General features: G+C 52.9%; 1 protein-coding gene across 13 annotated transcripts in view; it reads right to left on the bottom strand.

Moving 5' to 3' along the window:
• Positions 1 to 6,117: 6,117 nt before the first annotated feature.
• The window catches only part of TLE3 (TLE family member 3, transcriptional corepressor), a 50,136-nt gene continuing 35,246 nt past the window's right edge, over positions 6,118 to 21,007 (bottom strand). For 3 of the 13 annotated variants that reach the window (XM_039468952.2, XM_039468956.2, XM_039468958.2), the window contains exons 9-20: positions 18,609 to 18,728; positions 17,507 to 17,557; positions 16,737 to 16,889; positions 16,214 to 16,355; positions 15,520 to 15,719; positions 14,322 to 14,398; positions 13,119 to 13,368; positions 12,516 to 12,763; positions 11,368 to 11,515; positions 10,502 to 10,652; positions 9,549 to 9,625; positions 6,118 to 8,424 (exon numbers count right to left, since the gene is read on the bottom strand). In XM_039468952.2, the coding sequence (XP_039324886.2) occupies positions 8,317 to 8,424; positions 9,549 to 9,625; positions 10,502 to 10,652; positions 11,368 to 11,515; positions 12,516 to 12,763; positions 13,119 to 13,368; positions 14,322 to 14,398; positions 15,520 to 15,719; positions 16,214 to 16,355; positions 16,737 to 16,889; positions 17,507 to 17,557; positions 18,609 to 18,728 (1,725 nt within the window). In that variant the 3' untranslated portion in view covers positions 6,118 to 8,316. Of the gene's footprint in view, positions 8,425 to 9,548; positions 9,626 to 10,501; positions 10,653 to 11,367; positions 11,516 to 12,511; positions 12,764 to 13,118; positions 13,369 to 14,321; positions 14,399 to 15,519; positions 15,720 to 16,213; positions 16,356 to 16,736; positions 16,890 to 17,506; positions 17,558 to 18,608; positions 18,729 to 21,007 lie in introns of those variants that run through there. The other 10 variants (XM_039468953.2, XM_039468960.2, XM_039468961.2 and 7 more) reach the window with 4 other exon arrangements.

Below are 21,007 nucleotides of genomic sequence, written 5' to 3'. Positions count from 1 at the left end.
ACCCTTACCTTCCTTCCCTCCCCACAGATAACCATTATCATGGTGGTGTAGGCTGTTCTTTCTACTCATATATACGCTTAAATATAGAATTATTTTATATAAATAGTATAATATCATGTATTTCCTTCCACCACTTGCTCTTTTCACACAACATTGTGTTTTTGAGATTTATCCAAACTGATATAGAAAGATCTAGCTTATGCATTTTAATGTCTGTGTACAATTTTATTATAGGAAAATGCATAGATTTTTAAAAATCCATTCCCCCATTAATGGGCAGGTTGTTCCAATTATTTTTGCTCAAACAAGGAGGCAGTGAAGATTCTGTACATATCTCTTCATGGAGTTAATGAAGAGTTTCTCCAGGGTACATACCTGGAAGTAGATTTACTGGGTCACAGGGTCGTGCTGCTTCTCCTTCATGATTGCCAAACTGCTTGGCAAGAGTAACCTATTAGTAATGATAATAGTTGTTTGGCAATAGCAGAGTGGTTAAACCAATTTATGCTCCCATAGTGTTTGACAATACTAGTCATTCACCATCCTGTGGAAGCTTCATATGATCAAACTTGAAAACTAGCCAATCCAATGGGAATGGGTCGTTCCATTTTGTTTTGTAAATTTGCATTTCCCTGATAGCTGGTAAGATGAGACATTTTCACATGTTTATTGACCATTCCTGATTCCTCTTCTGTGAATCATCTGTTTCTGTCCTCTACCTTTTCCTCTTGGGTTGTTGGCTTTCAATGTACTGATTTAGAATAATTCATTATATATTCCAGATATCCTTTTTGTTGGTCAGTTATAGGTATTGTGCTTATGTTTTTTCATGTTTTGTTACTTTATAGTATCTCTTATCGTATAGCTATTTTAAAATTTAATGTCATCAAATTGATCTCTCTTTATTTCACTATAGCTTTTGCTTATTGTCTTGTTCAACAATATTTTTCATCCTCTGGGTCCTAAGGTTGTTCTCCAATATTCTGTACTAAAAGCTTAAAAACTTTAATCCGGGCCGGGCGCGGTGGCTCAAGCCTGTAATCCCAGCACTTTGGGAGGCCGAGGCGGGTGGATCACGAGGTCAAGAGATCGAGACCATCCTGGTCAACATGGTGAAACCCCGTCTCTACTAAAAATACAAAAAATTAGCTAGGCATGGTGGCACGTGCCTGTAATTCCAGCTACTCAGGAGGCTGAGGCAGGAGAATTGCCTGAACCCAGGAGGCAGAGGTTGCGGTGAGCCGAGATCGCGCCATTGCACTCCAGCCTGGGTAACAAGAGCGAAACTCCGTCTCAAAAAAAAAAAAAAAAACACAAAACAAAAAACAACAAAAAACAAAACAAAACAAAAAAAACTTTAATCCTTCAAGAATTTATTTTTGTGTACTGTGTGAGGTAGGGATCCATTTTCCCACCACGAAGATGGCCTGTTGTTTGAGAACATTTTGCTGAATAGTGCTTTTCTCTACTGACACATAATGCCATATGTGATAATCACATTATAGCCTACATAGAGGTCTACCTATGGACTCTCCATTCAGTTCCATTGGCCTACTTGTCTACACATGCAGCAAGAGCACACTTTCCTGCTTACTGTAGCTATAAAACAGTCTTGATATCTGGCATGCCAAGTCCTCCTCCCTTATTTCTTTTCAAAATTATATTTGCTATTCTTGGTCCCTTACTCTTCATATAAATTTCAGGATCAGATTATCAAATTACACAGAAAAATTTCATTTGGATTTAACATTATGTTTATAAAGAGTTGTAAAAGACACCTTCCTAAATTAAAAAGCTCATAAATGACTTTCTCATAAATGACTGGTATAGTTTGTGATCTACAGAGGTCTTTTTAAATTTAAATCTTCAATAAAATTTTGCATTTTTACCTTTGAAGATCTTATGTAGTTTTACTTGGATGGACTCACAGGTAGCTTTGATTGCTATTATAAATGCATTTTTCTTTACATTTTCTAACTGGTTACTGCTTATGAATGGGAATGCTATTGAAATGAATTTTGATCTTGGATCCAGCAACTTGACTAAACCCCCTTATTAAACATTTTTATATTCTCTATATATCTGGTCATATTATCTGGAAATAATTGCAACTTTATTTCTTTCACTTCAGTCATGACACTTTTATTTATCCTTTTATTTTTTATTTTGTCCTATTACATTGGCTAGACCCTCCAGTACAATGTTGAATAGAGATAGTACTAATGAATATTCCTGTGGGTTTTTTTTTTGTTTTTGTTTTTGTTTTTTTTTTTTAAGAGAAAGGATCTTGTTCCATTGCCCAGGCTAGTCTCAAACTCCTGGGGTCAGGTGATCCTCCTGCCTCAGACTCCCAAGTAGCTAAGACAACAGGTACACACCACTATCCTGGCTTATTGTTTGTTTTTTATGACTTTAATATGATGCTTGTGAAACTTTGTTATTATTTGTTATTTAGCTGCAGGTCTGATATAGCTCTCCATTGTCAGATTAAAGTTTTCTTCGATTCCTGGTTTGCAACTTAAAGAGTCATGAATAGGTGTTAAATTTTGTAAAATTCTCTATCTGCTTCTTTTTATTGGTAAAACTTTCTAAGAAAACAATTTGTGCTCTCCAATAGTTGCTTGTAGGGTTCTATGTCTCAAGCTTGTTAATTATGTTGTTCCTATCTTTTATAACCTTATACATTTCTCTCAGCTTGATCTACCAGTTCCTCTTCATGGTATGATACAATTTCCCATTCCTCCTTATAATTCTGTCCGTTTTTCCCTTATGTAGTTTTTGGGTATAATTCTGAGCTAGGGATCCCCACTCTGCCTTTGAAGTCTTTTATTTATCACATTAAAGGATTCCCCTTTCTTTCATGTAGGCTAGTAAAATCGTTTTAATTGTGTACAATATGTCTGTGTTCACATGGTCAAAGGGAATCCTTACCAGCTTGTGGTGTCATTTGCCTGAGTTTGAAATTCTAGGCCTGATCTTTTCCTCTTCTAACCTGTTGCCACCAAACACTGGCAAGGGCAGCTTCCATCTCTAATACCCAGGAGAGGCAAGGCCACACCCCATCCTCACTCCCTCTCTTGCCTCAGCAGTCCAGGAGCTCCCAAGGGCCCACTTCTGACCTGAGAGGAGCACTGAGTCTGGGTCAGGTGGAGCATATTGTGGGGTTTTCCAGGCATTCACAGTTACTCAAATGGATGTAAGGAAGGTCTGATCTGGCCAGGAGAGCTTCTGTCTCTTGGCTTTTCTTCCCATACTATTCCACCTAAGTAAGATCACTGATCTCCTCCACCTATGGGATCAGTTCTTTCCAAGCTTCTACGCCAGTCCTCATGAGGCAGGCAGTCCATCATCCATCCTTCACTCACCCACCAATCCTCTCATCCATCCACCTACCCATCCATCCATCCATCCCTCCATTCATCTATCCATTCATCCATCGATTCATCTATCTATCCAGTCACCCATCCATCTAGCCATCCATTCCTCCATTCATCCATCCATCCATCTATCCACCCATTTATCCAACTACCCACTCATTCATCTATCCACTCATCCATCCACTCATCTACCCATCCATCCATCCATCCATCCATCCATCCATCTATCCATCCATCCAGCAGCAATGTCATACAAACCTTACAAGTTGTGTCACCTTGGGCAACTTGAACTTTGCTTCTCTCATCCATAAAATGAGTATAATAATGGAAATGACCTCATAGGTCAGTTATGAGTATCAAATTAAACAGTATTTATGAAGCACTGACTGACATGCACTAGCACTGCAGAAATATTAGCGTATTATCTTCATCACACATTCACTGATCCCTCAACTAACATTTTCCTGGGTACCTACTATGCACTAAGCACTGGAGATACGAGACAAAGTCGCTGTTCTCCGAGAGCCCACTCTGTGGTGGGAGGGTCAGGTGAGCATCAGGAGACAGAATATCATTAAACTAATACAGATGGTCCTTGACTTACAATGGGGTTATGTCCCAGTAAAACCATTGTAATCTGGAAAAATTCTAAGTCAGAAATGCCCAATAAACCCATCGTAAAGGCAAAAGTCCTCAATAGAACCATCTGTAGTCATACTAACATTGTGCTTGGCATGTGCTACCTGAAGTTGGGAGAGAACACTTTGAGAGCACCAAGGAGTGGGGAAGTGGGGAGTCAGGGAAGTCTTCCTGGAAGAAGTGACATTAAGGCCTACTCCTGAAGAATGAGCAGAAATTCAAAGGAGGCACCGCATTCCAAGCTGACAGAGAAGCACAGGCAAAACTCCTGACCTCAGGTGATCTGCTCTCCTTGGCCTCTCAAACTGTTGGGATTACAGTCATGAGCCACCGTGCCCGGCCCATTTGTTTATAATTTGATGGGAACTAAAACCATTAAACCTGGCCTCTGACAACTATGCCCCTCCATTTTTTTTTTTTTTTAAACATATCTTGCTTTAAGCAAAAACAGCAGAATAGAATTGAAAAAACTCCAGACATCATTTCACTTCTCTGGGCTCGGGTTACTGAGCATCCGATGCCCTGGGTTATCAGGTCAGACACTGTGAATTAGGATAATCTCAAGTTGGTGAAAGCTCATCATTCTCTAGATTGCTCTGGGCTGATGACGTCCTGTGCACTGCCCCCCCGGGAAACTAGTCTCAGTGGGAAGAGACAAACAGGCGCAGGGATGTGCTGTAAACGCGAAGGTTGCTACAAGCGTGGATCTCTGCGTAAGAGGTAAGGAATACTTAGAGGGTGACGGAAAGGCTAGAAAAATGGCATCAAGGCTTCCTGTCACCCTGTTAAGTAAAGAGGGGACAACCGGGGGGGTTAAGGATGAGAATAGGATTGTTTACCACGGAGCAGGCCCCTCCTCTTAGACTGGAATGCTTTACTAACACCGATGTGCACAGGCATCACGGCGGCATGTTAAAACGTGGATTCTGCTTCGGTAGGACTGAGTGAGGGGCTCAGATTCTAGATTTCTAACAAGCTCCCAGATGTGGCTCGTGCTGCCAGCCAGGGTTGGGTGGAATGTGATGGCGGGGGTGGTGAGTGGGGAAGAGGCAGCAGGAGGAAGCAGGTGCAGCGAGCGGCTCAGTGTGCTGGCGTTAAGGACAGCACAGTGGGAACACAGGTGAAACGCAGGAAGGGGCTGTGCCGTCTCCCCCATTTTGAACTGTGAGCATCTATGGCAGGGACTGACTCTTGACCATCTCTCTATCCTTGACTGTGCCCAGGAAATCTCACTGAACACTCAGAGGTCTGGTCTCTCCTCAGACAGTAACACAGGCCTTCCTTTCCAGGACAAGCCTGGAGGGTGAATCTTCCCTGATAAGACATTCTCCCCTTCCACCAAACCGGGGCCTGCAAGCCCCAATTCCACCCTAATCTTGGCACCCATGGGTAACTCCATGCTCTGGACAAAAACACACCATCTTATTCTGGCCAGAGCTCGCTCCCAGTCCCCGAGCCCCTGCTGCATTGTCCAGAGAGAGACACACGAGAGAGGCGTGGTCCAACGAGTGCCGTTTTACTCCTAGCCCTGCAACCAGTGGAGGCGGAGCTGTTACCCACTGCAGCCCTTCGGTCCCTCCTACCTGCTGGCATTGTCTCTTCCATAAGCCTGAGAGGACCTCCCTCTCCAGCTAAACGACCCTTCTGTGTGGAGAGGCCAGCTGGCCTTTCTAGTCATAAAGACTGTGCTTTATGCCGAGACTGAAAGATGTTAGATCCCCTTTCTTGTACGAAATGACAGCAGGCAATTGTTTGTGCTGATTGAGAATGACTTTGACAAAATAAGGAGCTGGAAACCATGTTAATCTCCAGTGCCCTGAGAACTTTTGCTAATGGGTGCATGAAATCCAAGCGCCAGAGGATGGCCCCTGGGAATGGGCTCCAGCATTGTGCTCTTCCCTCCCGGCCCCTCATTGCCTCCCTGGGGACAATGACCTGCATTTCTGGGTCTGCCCCTTCTGTACATCTTTCCTTCTGAATCATCCCAAAACACACACCTTTGTGACCTAGAGATCAAAGATCTCATCCCACCTAAACGTGTTAAGCTCAAAATAAAATGGTGCAGGTTTTTAGGGTCCAGATGTTCACACACACTTTGCAGTTTCGCTTCAAGTTCATTACATTTAATTTTTCCAAAAAGTTTTGCATTGACAGCTGTACAATACTTTGGTGTTAACCTGTGGTCTTCCTTCCACTCAGTGAACTCTGCCCTGCCCATCTGTCCAGTCCCACCCCCGACCCCTCCTGGCGCTTGGCAGGTGAGGCAGTACAGGATTGTGAAAACCCCTCCACTGTTGGGTATCTCGTGGGAGAGGGTGGTCGGGAGCAGCGCAGGGGATGCTGTGACATGAGCGGAGCTTACCTCGATGGACACGGACCCTGGGAAATGGCCCAGGCTCCAGAATGTGAGAGCGACAGCGGCCTGGCTGTTTACCTGGGGAGGGGAATGGCAGACTGGGGGAAGAGGCAATTAAGACGCAACAATCAAACCAACCTTTAAATAGTAACTTTTAAAAATATAAAAACAGTTCATTACAATGACTTTTCATTCTTTTTTTTTCTTCAGGAATAACTTTCTTCTACCCTTACCCTCCCTTCTGGCTAGAGCCTTAACAAGAGGTGGGAGGTGGACGTCTGAGACCCAGAGAGACTCCAGACGCCCCACACGCCCAGCCCAGAGAGGCACAGGGTATGGCGCCAGCCTCCACATCCCAGGCCGGTGCGCTCAGCTGGGGACCACCTCACTGAAGGTGGGCGGCTTTCCCTGGAGCCCCTCCCTCCTCCTCAGCAGACAGAATCACACATTACAAAATAATCCATAAAAATGCAGTATAAAAATTATCTTCGATATGCTACATCCATGGAGAGCCCGCCACCAGGACTCACAGTGGCCTTTAGCTTTTCTTTAAAAGAAAACAAAAACAAAAACAAATCCTAACACCTCAGAACATGCTGGTACTAAAACGTGGCACCTGCCGGAGGCGATATTCTACCTGCAATGTGTTTGGGCTCATGAGAAACTGAAATCTGCAAGAAATATCCACAGTGTGCCAGGATCAGTGTCCCCCTCTCCCACCGCCCACCCCCCACTGCTCCGCCCAGGGTGGGGGTGAGGGGGATCCTTTCATCAGACTCACAACCCTGTAGGTTAATACACTTTCCCCCGCTTCTAAGGGGAGAGGAAAAGGCTGTAGGCAGGAAGGGGAGGAAGGCATTTTATAAAAGGATGTCATTTCTAATTCCTTTTATTCAAATTAAAAAAAAAAAAAAAAGCACCCACATTAGTTGCTATTTTTCTCTGGTAGCTCCCTGAGCTGAGTTGCTATGCTGTCGTCCTTTCGGTCCTTTTTAGGCTGCGGCCCAAGATTCAGAAGGGCTGGAGAGGGAGTTCCTTCGAACTTCCATTGCTCATAACAATAACTAAGTGTGCACCCAAGAGAAAAACCAGGCTGAGGAGGAGAGAGGGAGAGACACAGAGAGGGCAAGAGACCACAGACAGCTCGGTTTCTGCGGTTGTCTGCGGGACGGGCGCCCAGCGGAGTGCCTTCCATTTCTCGGTCTGGCCGCTGGTGCTCAGTCCGGATGCCCAAACCCCTGTGCAGGCAGATGCAGGCACCTTACAACCCGGCTGCCTTTTCCACACTGTAAGAAGACTTTCCTCCCCATTCTTCAATTGGCTCCCCTCCCTGTCTTCTCTTCCCAGGTGAGAATATGTTTATTTAAAAAAAAAAAAAAAAAAAAAAAAGCCACCACCACGAGTGGATTACAGATACAGCAGGCGAAATACACGGTCAGAGTTTCCGGTGGGAAGGGGCCTCCCACTGATCAGTCCGCAATAGGAGTCTGTTATTTACACTTTTCACAAATCTTGTGCACTGCACAATCGGCAAAAAGAGATTCCCCCCTCCCCCAGCACAACTATGTGGTCCACTCCAGCATCCCCGGCCCAAGGTGGGGGACAGGGCAAAAGAAAGGGGAAGAACAGAGACTCATGAGTGGGTCTGTGGGGAACCAGAGCCGTAAGCCTCCAATAAATCTATCTGTAGCAATTGCCAGCATTGTTCAGGGGGAGGAGGAGGAGGAGCAGAACCCATCCGAGATTGTGAGACACATCAATCCAGGCCCAGGAGTCCAGACCGTGACGGGGCACGTGCCCTCTCAGCCGGCCGGAGCGCAGCCCCGAACGCTCGGCTGCCTGTGGCCCATCCTCCGCCATCCTCGGGGCCCCTGGCCCGGGGGTCTCCCTGTCAGAACCGAGTCGGTTTCTCCCAGAGTCTGACAGCCCTGCTGGAGTTCTTGTTTAGTAGATGACCTCATAAACTGTGGCCTTCTTGTCACCAGAGCCTGTTACAATGTATTTGTCATCCGCTGAAATGTCACAACTCAAGACAGACGAGGATTCTTTAGACTGGAGGAGGAAGACGAAGACGAGGAGAAGCAGCAGGAAGGCGTGGGGTGCAGGGAGAAAAAAGACAGGAATTCATTTTCCAGTGCTCTTGGAAACAATCGCCCTCCTCTGGCCCTCTCTGACACTCCGACCTGGAGCACAGTGCAGGAGGTCGGGAGACTTTAAACCACCCAGGAAGCATTTTCAGGTAAAAATCCCCTCCCACCTGCTTTTCCATAAGGAAAAGCTCAGCAACAGTCTCCCACGTGATTTTTACAGTCAGTCATAATGGTCAGAACGGGACGCTTTAGCACGAGCCTCTCCTGAGTTCACAAATAGAAAGAGGCATTTCTGAGCTAGGAGCTGGCATCAGCAGCCCAGGCCTGCAGCCTGATGAGTTAGGAAAAGGATTGGCACCTGCTGTTTTGAAGCATGTGCTCTCACCAGAGACCCTAACGATGAGCTTTGACATCCTGGACACCAGACACTTCAGCCTGGGTCCAGAAAGCCACGTGTTGGCTGAGGGAATGAGAGAGAACGCAAGTGTGTGTGTGTGTGTGTGCACGTGTGCATGTGTGCAAGAGTGTGTGGGAGACTGAGTGTGCATGAGTAAATGAGTGTGAATGTAAGAGCGCACTCGTGTGTGTGCTTACGAGAGTGCAATATGGCAGACCTCAGATCCTGGTAGATGATAAAAAGCCTCTTCTTCCCTCCTCTCTTTCCTGCCCACATCCCAGCTCGTGCTGAATGGAGGTGGAAACACTCACTCACTCGTGGAGGGAACGCTGCTCTGCGCAAGGTTGCCGGGTGTGCCCAGCTGCCCAGCGCACCTCCTGCAAGGGCTCAGCATCCCGCCCAGAACAAAAATAATTAATGCTACTCCTCGCTCTCCAAATCCTATGAGAGCCCCTGCTTAAAAATCCTTGCCTCAGGGGTCAGAAGCCATGGTGACCTACTGAAGTCCCCAAGTCCTCAGGAGAAGCCAGCTTGATCCCCCATCAGTTAGGGGCGGGGAAGGTCCAGGGCAGGTCCGATCCCGGCTCCAGGCTCCTCCCGTCCCTCCTCCTGCTATCCTCACTTCCGTCATCAGCACCAAGTTTCAACTCTGAGTGAACCCAGAGGACGACTCAGATGGTGGGCAGTACCTGGAATATGCTGGCTCCGTAAGGCGTCCTCCAGGCGTTGAGAAGGTTATCTTTCCCAGTGCTCACGAACCACTTGCCTGCGGGTGGGAGGCAGAGGGATAGTCACGTCGTAGCTCACTGCCCGCTAAAGCAAGACCTGCCCCAGACATGGTGGCTGCCGCAGAAAAGCAGTGAGAACTCCTAACTAGTATGACTCTCCAATTTCGAGAGGCGTTTGGCAAACAGGACGCGTGGATACCTGGAGAGAGCCTTTCTCTGCAATCCAGGGGGAGGACGGAGTGGTTGGGATGGGAAGAGGTGGGATTTGAGGTTAATTGCAGTGATCTCACTGCCCCAAAAGGTTCTTGTTAAAGCCACTAAGGTTGACTGGCCCTTCTAAATTCTGCTACTGAAAGGCGGCCGGAAATACTGAAAATATCCAAGCCCTGGGAGTCTGGAGACCTGACAGCAGTCAGTGGGTGCCCATCCTCCAAGCAGACGCTCTGCCAGGGCTCCACCTGAGTTAAAGCCCTGATGCTCCCCCAAAGCCACCAGCGCCATGCTCTTTCCGACCAGAGAGGAAAATCCACCAGGGTTCAGAGAGGGTGAGATGTTCAGACTGCACAGCTTGTCAGTGGAGGAGCAGACATTCCCGTGAGGCTATCAGATGTCAACCACGGTGGCTGTCACCTCAGTGAGGAACTGCCTGCACTGCTACTCTCCTGTTCCTTTGCCCCAAGCCTGCAAGAACTGGCTTTTGGCCTAATGTCCCGAGTTCAGTAACTCAAAACAAGGATGGGGGACAAGATCACCAAAAGGCATCGACGGGGCACCAAGCCAGGGGTCAGGAGGCCTGGTTCCGGGGCCTGGCTCGTTCTAGAAGCTTTGGGCCCCTCTTCTGTCCTGTTGGGCCCGAAGTTCTGCCCTGGGTTCCCCGCCCTGCCCCGTCAGGCCTGGGCCCGCCGCAGGCTCACCGCAGTAGGCAAACTTGAGAGAGAGCACACAGCTCTCGTGCAGGTGCAGCTGGTACTTGTCGGGCTTGGTGTGGTGCAGCACCTCCACGTTGCTGCTCTCCATGCCCACGGCCAGCCACTCCCCGGTGGGGCAGTAGCCCAGCGAGAAGATCTGCAGGGGGTGGAGGGGAGACAGACCAAGCTCAGCATTCTGTGCCCTCAAGGGCAGGCGGCTCCCAAAGCTGCTGCTCCCGTCCTCGGAGGCTCAGAGTCCCTCCCCACCCACCCAGTAACCCGGGACTATGGGAGGTCATTTTCCATCCCCATTTCATAGGTGAGAAAGCACAGACATTTTGCACTCAGAATGACTGTCTCTGTGATTTCTGTCTTTCCTTAAGAAAAACGTGAGCCAAAAAAAAAAAAAAAAAAAAAAAACCCACTAGAATATTAAATGTTTGAGATTAAAATATTAAAGTGAAGAATGCAAATAAGGGATAATAATCCCTGGCATTTACTGAATGCTTTCTGTGAGTCAGGTTTACGGCTATGGGTTTTAGAGGGATCATTTCAGGTGCTCACATCAGACCTAGGAGGGAGCTACTATTACTTCCAGTTTGTGAATGCGGATGCCAAGGACGATGCGCTCCACAGGAGTGGAGAAAGAATCAGATTCCCACAGTTGGGTCAAATGTGTCCAACCCCAAGGTCACCTCCTGTTTCGTTGCTGCTTCCTCCAGGACGCCTTCCCAGATGACTCAGGTTGGTCCCAAGTCTCTTGGCAATGACCACCCTGTGAGGGTTCCTTTGTCCCTGACCCAGCCCCTGGGGCCATGGAGGGAAGGGAAACACGCTGCTCTCTGGGAAGGGTGGAGTCTTGGGCTGCACACCTGGGAAGTGAAGTCATGCTGCTGCAGCTGCCGGCCCTCCCGCAGATCCCAGGAGCGCACGGTGTTGTCCAGGCCCCCCGTCCACAGTTTGGTGCCATCATGGGAGATGTCTATGCAGCTGGCCCCGTCCGTGTGGCCCTGGAACTGCCTACAAAAGCAAGCAGGGAGGAGGGTGAGTCCTGGGAACCACAGATTGTCAGGTGGCAGCCAACCCAGGGGCATTCGGAGCAAAAGAGGACACTGAGGCCCAGAAGGGTGCACTATGCACACGGTCCCTTAGCGAGCTTGCAGTAAAGCTAGCTGAACGGAAGGGTCTTAACTCAGGGACAAGTCCCCTGGGAAACAGAGCGTGAAAAGAGGACCTTCCACCAGGCTTCTGGGGCTCAGTCCCTCCAGGGTGGGCCTCTGGAGGAGGTGGAGCTGGAGGTTCAGGAAGGTAAGGAAGGCAGGAAGACCCTGGGAAGCTACTGGTGAGATGACTGATAAAGAGAATGCCGGCCCCACTGCCTTCAGGACACAGCTCCTCAGCCCGCACTGGGCGCACCCTCAATTTGCCCTCTTCATCTGCCTCTTTACCCGGCAAGAACCACAGGGCTGAGGCCATGAACACGCTGACCGACAGCATGAGTCACGCACTCAGCCTGTGCGTACAAGAGTAAACCGGGCCAGGCACCCCATCTGCCTTTGCACGGCGGTGCAGTCCGAGGAAGATGCTCCCCTGACACTGTTTCACACAGGGAGAAACTGAGGCGCAGGGGTTTATAGTGCACTAGGTCATAGCGGAGGCAGGACGCAACCCCAGCAGTTTTATCCTGAGGCTTGTTTAGCCATCCCAAGACGTGGCTTCCCAATCTGGTCCCCCCCCGCATCTGGCGTCCGGGCCTCTGCTCCCAGCCTCTCCGCCTGCTCCACTCATTTGGCCTCCACTTTCTTCACAGAGCCTCTCCAAGCTCCTGGGCCCAATGGCCTCCATCCTCTGTCCCTTGCACAAGGCAGGTGGAGCGGTCTTTTCACCTGTGCATCCCTCATCCCAATGGTTCTGGCCACCCCATCTCAGACAGGGCCAAGGTCACAGCAAACAAGACGAGGCAGGATGGGTAAAAACGCCCCCAGGACCAGGCACGAAGGCTCCCTCCTGCCGGCCTCACCTGACCAGCGTCTGGTTGTGCAGGTCCCAGACGGCAATGTTCCCATCGCTGCAGCAGGAGAAGCAGACTTTGGCGTCGGGGCTGATGGCCAGGGCGTAACAGGCGGGAGCTGAGGACGTCAGCTCGGCCTTGATGCGGGGCGTGGGCGAGGCCAGGTCCCAGATGGTGAGCGTGCTGGCCTCGCCACCCACAATGAGCGTGCGCCCGTCCGGGAGCAGCTTGCAGGAGCGGATGTAGTTGTCCCTGTTCTGGAGGGAGAAGTGGCAGGGCTGAGTGCTACCTAATTCCCCTCCTGGGCACCAGGAGAGTCCTGACCAGCAACACCGAGCACCCTCACCAGCCCTGCCTCCCTTACACCCAGCAGCTGCCAGGCTGTCCCCATTCCTCAAATTCACAGCTCTTTGATCTTTCATGAATACCAGGAGGTCAGTATCAACCCTACACACAGAAGGTACAACTGGGGCTCAGAGAGGTTAGTCAGCTTGCCTGAAGTTGCTCAGCCAATATGATACTGAGCCGGGCCCTGGGGCTCTCCCCTGTGACCCAGGCTGCCCCATCCTCCGACACCAGCTGGAGGAGGCGCGATGGCCCTGGGATTCTCACCAGGCAGTCCAGCTGGGAGATGGGGCTCTTGCTGCCCGGCTGGCTGATGTCCCAGATCTTCACGCAGCCCTTGCCACCTGTGTAGACGTGCCTCGTGGGGTTGCTGATGGTCACGGCACACACCACCTCCCCGTGGCTGAGTGTGTTGATCTGCCGGGCGTGCCTCGGAATGCCAGGGCCTGCCAGGGCGTCGTGGGGGAAGGGCACGGGCTGCATCTGCCCATCAGCGCTCACATGGAATGAGTACGCCCTGAAAAGGCGAGAACTGTCACTGCTGCCATCCACCCCTGGCCCCTCAGAGTTCCCACAGGCCGGCCCGGGTCACCTGCATGGCCCCCGACTGGCTGAGACCGTACCACTGCACTGAACCCAGTAACCCCATGTACTAGGATGGCTCCACCAGCGTGGAGAGCGCTTCACAGACTAGCTTTGATTTTCACACCCGGTTACATATCCTTGCTCCAAATCAGAGCGGAAACCCACAGGTATCCTGGGATGCCCCTTCCCACCATCCATACCTTCCTTCCCCCAGCATGCCAGCCCTGGAAAGGGCCTGGCTGAAATGCCACCTCTTGCTTTAGGAGCCGGTGGTATTAGGGAAGGGGTCTGCTTGCCCCTCCGAAAGAGAATGCACAAGTCCATGTGGGCAGCCAGCCTGGCCCGCCTGCTGTTTGAGGCTCTGGTGGGTGCCCTCTCAATCAGCGTGATTCTTGTGGACAATGAGAGCGCTGTGTCAGGCAGTGTCTCGGCATTATCTGCACGCTCCATCTTTTCGTTTCCTAGCAACCCAAGGAGGTGAAGGGCCGAGAGAGTGTGCCCTCCACTGCTGACAGGGAAGGGCCTGCGACCAGCAGCAATGGGCCTTCCCAGCAGGTAGAACCCAAGGGAGCCAGGGAGGTCCGCGGCAGCTCCGGGGGACTCAGTGAGCAGTGTTCCTTCTCCACCAGCCCAGTGGTCATGCACTTAGCACCCCCGGGCTTCTCTGCTGGGGGTGTCTGTAGGTGCTCAGAAGTGTGGCCTGGCTACAGTTTCCTGGGGATGCAACCAGGCCTCGGTGCCTCCAGAGGGACAGACACCTTCCCAAAGGGCCATGCACCAGGGCAAACCCATAGTGGGGGGACAGGGGGCGTTGTTGGATGTGGGGGTAAAGTGCTCCCTCCTGCCCACCCTACAAAGCATACAGTAAGTATAGCCAAAGCTTACGGTTTTCCTCCAGGAATGGAGGCCAGGCTTGAGGGGAGGCCTGTGGCCCGCATGGGGGGGTGGGGGTCAAAGCCAACCTGAAAAGCAAGGCAAGACAGCCCTCCGTGAGCCACACCAGCACGCACGCCCACCCCTGCCTCCTCCGCCACCCACCCGGGTCCTGCCTGCACCGCTCTGCCACTTCATAGCCCAGGAGACAAGCTGAGCAGAGCAGGGCCCACTGACTGAGAGGGAACACAGGCCCAGGAGGGCTCGTGGCAGGGAGGGGCTGACAGTGTAGACCCCCACTTTGAACCAGCGTCCTCCCTGTTCTGCAAGGCAGAACAAGGCAGAGCTGGCCCCTGCCCTATTTCCTTCCTCTCCTGGGGTCCCAGTGGGCCTGCCAGTGGAGAGGAGGCTGCCCCGGGCCCAGGAGACAAATGGAAAACTGTCTCCTGAAAAAGAGCCCTTCTCCCCGCCAACCCTCACTTTTCTTTTTCTCTTTTTTTTTTTTTTTTTTTTTGAGATGGAGTCTCACTGTGTTGCCCAGGCTAGAGTGCAGTGGCACAATCTCAGCTCACTGCAACCTCCACCTCCCAGGTTTAAGTGATTCTCCTGCTTCAACTTCCCGAGTAGCTGGGATTAAAGGTGCCTGCCTCCACACCCGGCTAATTTTTGTATTTTTAGTAGTAGGGTTTCACCATGTTGGCCAGGCTGGTCTTGAACTCCCGACCTCAGGTGATCCAGCTGCCTTGGCCTCTCCAAGTGCTGGGATTACAGGCCTGAGCCACCGCACCCACCGCACTAATTCTTGTTATTCATTCGCCACAATATAAAGTCTTGTTATAATGACTAGACCCATCTACGAGACCCCTGGTCCACGGATATCACCTGACTCCACCTTGAGATTTCCACCCCCCAGAACCCGGAAAGGCAGGTGTCAAGCCCTGTTTCTCAGACTGAAAGGGGAGGCTGCCTTCGGTGAGGTCACAGGGCAGCTCACAGGCCAGTGGGGTAGAACCCAGGTCTGCTGGCCCCAAAGCGTGTGCCCTCCCAGGCAGGTCTCAATCGTTTCCGATACACATTCTCCCCACTGGGGCAGCTGCCTGGCCTCAAGACTCTAAGGTGCCCCTTACTGTGTGGGGAGCACCCCTCCAACTCCCGCCAGCTCCCAATACCATGCCCAGTCCCCAAGAAAGGAGCCAAAATGTCTACGTACAGCTCCAAAGCTCACCATTGGCGATCGGCCGTAGGCGGCGGCGGCGGCGGCGGCGGCAGCGCTCATCTGGGGTGGGATGTTGTGGAGGCTGGCGTAGGCGCCAGGGCTGGTGAGGGACCCGTTCATCTCGTGGTGGCTCATCATGGCGAAGGGCGCCGCGTAGGAGCTGGTGATGGAGATGGGCGTGCGCAGAGCCGAGGCTGCGAGGGGGTGGGCGTCAGGGAAGCGGGCCTTACGGGGGTCGGGACGTGGCCATGGCCGCCTCACCCAGCAACAGCTCTCCCGGCCTTCTTAAGCTGCCTGCTCCAGGCAGTCCTCTCAGACTGAACCCACCCAACTGGGATCCCTGCCTTCAGAGCCAAAGCAGCTTCGAGCTGGGCAGATGTGCCCATTTCTTTTTACAGAGCAGGATATGGAGGCCCAAACGGGCTTGCTCAGAGCCTCACAGGACTAACAGTGGTGGGAACAGATCTTGGGAGCCCTGACCTGTCCCACGCTGCTTCCATATGCCTGGCCCAGAAGGAACCCCAGAAACTTTGGCATTACCTCCTCTCAAACCTGACCATGAAGTCCCCAAGGGCAGGCCATGGGAGACACTGCCTGGGCTCTATCCCATAGGTGTGTGCCACTCCCGCCCTGGCCAGGGCCAGACCCCCCTCCCCCCAATCAGATCAACTTGGCCCCTGGTGCCTACCCATTATACCTATCGGGTCCATGCCCGGAGGTTTGCCCGGCATCGACCGGAGCCCTGGGGTTGTGCTGGTGCCTGGAGTTGGGGCATCGTTCCTCGGGGTTGGTGTGTTGGACTTGAGCCCAGGGGTGGAGGATTTGTCATTCTGAAGAGGGGACATGCAGAGACGAGGGAGGCCATGAGGCTTCCATTCTCCTAGCAGGCGGGCACAGCTGTTACGGGTCCCAGCCCGAAGCCCAGAGCCAGCCCCTTACAAAGCTTCTGCCAGACAGCCTCTCAATCCTTCCCCAACCTTGTTTGGCAGGGACTGGGGCGATTACTCCCATTTTACAGACACAAAAACCAAGGCTCAGAAATGTGAACCCATTAGTGCAGGCCCAGTAGGCACAGGAGGTAAACCGGGGCCAATCCTCCACCCAGTTTCTTGCTCCCCACCCCTCTGCCCGTCAATCAGCACCTCCCCCATCCCCCCCGCACCGGTCCCTGCTGCTCCCTTCCCACTCCCATCTACCCAGACTCCACATACATGACCAAGGTCTTTGGTCTTGGAGGAAGGTGTGCTGCTGGAAGAGGCCACCGAGGCAGGGCTGGTGGGGGCGTCCTTTTTCAGGCTACGGGCCTTGTCCAGCCCATTTTCAGGAGGGGAGTGTGCTGGGCTGACCCGGGGTGTTGGGGGGTCCTGAAAACACAAGTGATGTAGAGATGATGCTCTGAGGGCAACAGCCAGCCTTGAGGCCTCCCTGCTCTGGGAGTGGGAAGGGAGAGAGCATGGCTGATGGGGAGAAAAGCTTCACTGAAAGACTGGGGGTCCCAAGGTGAAGGGAAGCTAACTCAACTACCTGGTCTGACTGAGGCTGGGGAGGGCAGAGGGGTGACCTTCCCAATGTCAATCACAAGTTCAGGGCTCCGATCAGCATAGCTGGGTTTGGCTGAGTGTAGATGCTCCCCAGCTCCTCCTACCCTGCTGAGGCTGAGCCCCTGGGGCTCACAACTGTCACTTCGAGATAGGGAGAGGAGTGGGCTGAGCTGACCTGGACAGAGGATCATGGGGAATCGAAGCTGGCCCCTAACCTGGGATCTTTGGGAGCGTCTCTCTGGAGACCCACTGCAGGAGGCCCTCCGGGCCCATAAATGCCCGAACACCATGCAGCAAAGCCCTGCCCTGCTCCTCCTGACCCCCTGAGACCCCAAGACCCCTGCTTGGGCTGCCAGGAATACCAGGACAGGTGGAACAGACCCTACCCCGGGAGGAATAATCCAAAGCCAAGATGCCCGCTGCACCCGGGCCTGCCGTACCTCATTGGAAACGTCCACCACCAGGTCGTCACTCTTGTCCCCATCACTGTCCTGCAGTCAAGAGAGGAGACACTGGTCAGTAAGAGGCCACGCCTTCCCCACCCCCACTGAGCCCTAACCCCCTAGCCTTCTACCGGCCAGGACATGAACCCGGGCCAAGCCCCACAGTCCATGCGTTCTCCTGCAGCCCGGCCCTTCAGCAGGCTCCACTCCAGCTCCACAGTCTCCCCAAACCCATGCCCTAGACTAGCCCCCAGGAGGCTCCACTCCTGCGCCCACTGGGCGGCCGCAGATACCCGCCCCATCACAACAGTTCTAAGCCCCTCCCCCAACAGCCTGCCCTTCAGCTTCTCTCTGACCTTCTTCCCAGCTGGTGTTACATTCACCATCCTTCACAGTCCGTGCGCTGCTCTCACCTGCTCATTCCCACCCGTCTGTGTGGGAGGGTGACTCGCCTCCTCTCAAAGAAACACACTTGAGTGCCCTTCAGGTATGCAACGTGTCCAAAGCCACGCAGCAGCCATGTGGCTGAAGAGGGCTGAGTACAAGATGGCTGAGGCCCTGCACCCTATCCTCCCCTTTCCTCTGTTCCAGCTCTCAGCCCTCCTCACATCCTGGCACAGGGCAACGTGACAGCCATGCTTATACTAGGGTCTCACATGCCAGGGGCATCCCATTAAAGGGCCAGTAAAAGCCACAACTGGGCAGCCAGGTGGGTGCATGCCTGGGGCAGACCGAGAGGACTGTAGGGTCCACATTTTGGGGGTGCCGGGAGCAGCCCCTTAGAGCCACGTGGGATTCTGGCAGCACCATGACAGCAGCAAGGGGCTGTTGGGCCGTCTGTGGGAAGAGACCCCATGGAGGACAGGACGATCTCCCCATCCACCTGCGCCCCATGGTGGCTCGCGCGCTCGCAGCGTGTATGAACGTTATCCTAGCTCCGTCCTCACCCTGCCCTCCTCAGTGGGGCCACCTATGCCCACCTGTGCTTCTCTGACTCACTGCCAACCACAAGAAGACCCTGGCCATGGCTTGGGCCCTGCAGACACCCCCTGCCCTACCCAACAGAAGCCCCAGCGGCGCCACCACGCCTCGGACGTACGTATCGGCTCAGGCTGTCCTTCTCCTCCGCCTTCCGCTTCTTGGCTTCCATGCTGTAGTCCGCAGAGCCCCGGTGCTTCTCACTGGCCCGGAGGCTTTCCGAGGGTGACACGGAGTTATTCTGGAAGCAAGGAGGGTTCAGGGTTAAAACTCTCTGCTGAGTGTAACGACTCACACATCCACACACAGCTAAGTGCAGGTGACGCGGAGGTCGGAGGAGGGAAGAGAAGCTGAACTCCTCTCTGCCCGGCAGATCGTGGCTCCATCAGAGCCTCGCCAGGGAAGCCTTCCCCACTCCCCAGACTGAGCCCCCAGGGAGATGCTCTGGGAGCATCCCCAGTTCTCTTTTGCAGCTCTGCCACTGCTATTAAATAATTAACCCTGCGGCGAGCCGCCTGCCTTCTGGCCTGTGAGACTACACTCCATGAGGACGAGGGTCACCCGGGTCTCGTTCACCACCCATCTCGAGCCTGCCGCACTCATTTGCTCAAAGGAGGGATAAATGGAATTTGCATTGAGTCTTGTAAGATGGATCTGAGTTGACAGGCGGGGGCCATGAGCAATACTTCATCTGCTGAGCCCGACAGGAATGGGGAGATTGATAGAGAAGGAGGGCGGCAGGCAGCCACCGACTTCCCAGTGGAGATGAGCAGCCGAGCGTTCGGAGTGAACACCCCCGCCTCCGCAGCAAGGCTGTCAGCAACTCCGGAGAAACACCAGGGTTGTAAAAAAACAAAAATGCAACGTCATGAAGCCTTTCCCTCTGACAGACAGGAAAAGGCATGAGGGCAGGGACAGTGACTGCCTTGGTAGCCAGCCATCACCATGTGGGGACCCCAAGAGCTTGGCGAATGTGCCCAAGCTCCCCTAGCAGAAGGTGGCACAAAGGGAACCCCTGATTTTCATGAGTTCTCCTTCAGCTATTAAGCAAATGAGGATGAGAAGCCTTTGGTATGAGAGGTCTGGGAAGAGGCGAGATGGTGGAGCAGTCCCGGGGGGTTGGAGTGGTCAGAAATCACCACGTGGCTGTTCCCGCCACGTCGGGGAGCAGGGAGGGAGGAGCCACTGGCAAGGGCACCGGCCAGCAAACTTCTGTGCACAGAGAGTAACATCAGGACCAATGCCCCTCTACGATACCGGTGAGGTTTACTCCTTCCTAAGAGCCCAAGCTTAACCTTCACCATCCACCAATTTCCGAGCAGCTGCCCTGGGTCAGGCCTGGTGCTGCAGGCCCGGAGTGGCAGAATGAGTGAGACACAATCCCTGCCCTCCAGGAGCTCATGGACCAGTTATGACGGTGCTGGAAGGAAAGGCCAGCCCATCCCAGGTCCCAGTCCCCATGCAACATGGGAGGTCACATGGAGACACAGAGGAGCAGCTGTTGGGAAGAGAAGAGCATCAGAAGGCAAGTGGAATGAGGCTTCTCTTCTCTTCTACACTTTCTCAGAGGCCAAGGGTGGCTCAGGGGCCAGGGCCACCTGGAGGGAACGGGACTGGGCGGTACTCGGTGGGAATGGTGCCGCCACCAGCCTCAGAACTTAATTTCCTTTCCTAAACCGGTTTCTGGGCAGCCCTTCCCTGCCAAGTTTCTGCCTGAAGCAAATTAAAATGGCAGAGTTATCAAGCCTTGAAGAAAAAATGGAGGTTATAATGGAACTGCAGCTCAAGCTTCCCCGCAGCCGTGCAGGAGCGGCGACGATGCGCGCACAGCCGCAATTCAATTAGCTGCTGCAATCGCCGGCAGAAAAATCACCGTCATTTCATTTCATTTCCTCTGACGGTGGCGGCCACCCTGTGCTAAGCAGAAATGCTTCCAGCCCCTCGCGCCGGCTGCCCCTCGCGGGCGGGTGGGCTGGGGAGGGGGCGTGCGGCTGCTCGTGTTTCTCTTTGCGACCCGGTGCTCAGCTCGGGAGAACAGCGAGCTCTTTCTTCTCATGCAGTCAGGCTGAAAACCCTCGCCGCTACCGGAGAGTCATGTCAGGCATTTAGCGGCATCGATCCAGCCCGCCTCTGGCTGGCAGGCGGCCAAAAAACTAAGTATTTTTTATTGCTTCGGCTAGGCAAGGAAATATGAATGAAGCTACCTCTAATTGGACTCCAGACTAACCCCTCTGGGACAGCTTCCAGCCCGTCCCCCCCGTCCCCCCGTCTCCCCTCCCACTCTGACACAGTGCTGTCCTTCCTGCCATAGGCCTCATCTGTTGACAACCTGGTTTCCAAAGCCTGATTATTTCAGTCTACACCGCCCTGACGCCGTCGCTACATGCATGCGCACAGCCTCTGCCCCGAGCTGCCCACTGCCGCCTCTGCCCAGCGTCTCCATTCATTCCCGCTGGAGTTGCCAGTGACCCGTGGGTGCCAGGCATGGACCTCAGCGAGTACTGTAAAAAGCCCAGCTCT

The sequence above is a fragment of the Saimiri boliviensis genome, chromosome 2 (genome assembly GCF_048565385.1).
Source record: "Saimiri boliviensis isolate mSaiBol1 chromosome 2, mSaiBol1.pri, whole genome shotgun sequence".
In the NCBI taxonomy this organism is placed as follows: domain Eukaryota; kingdom Metazoa; phylum Chordata; class Mammalia; order Primates; family Cebidae; genus Saimiri; species Saimiri boliviensis.
The sequence above is the reverse complement of the archived record's forward strand: the minus strand, read 5'-3'. Positions and strand labels throughout refer to the sequence as shown.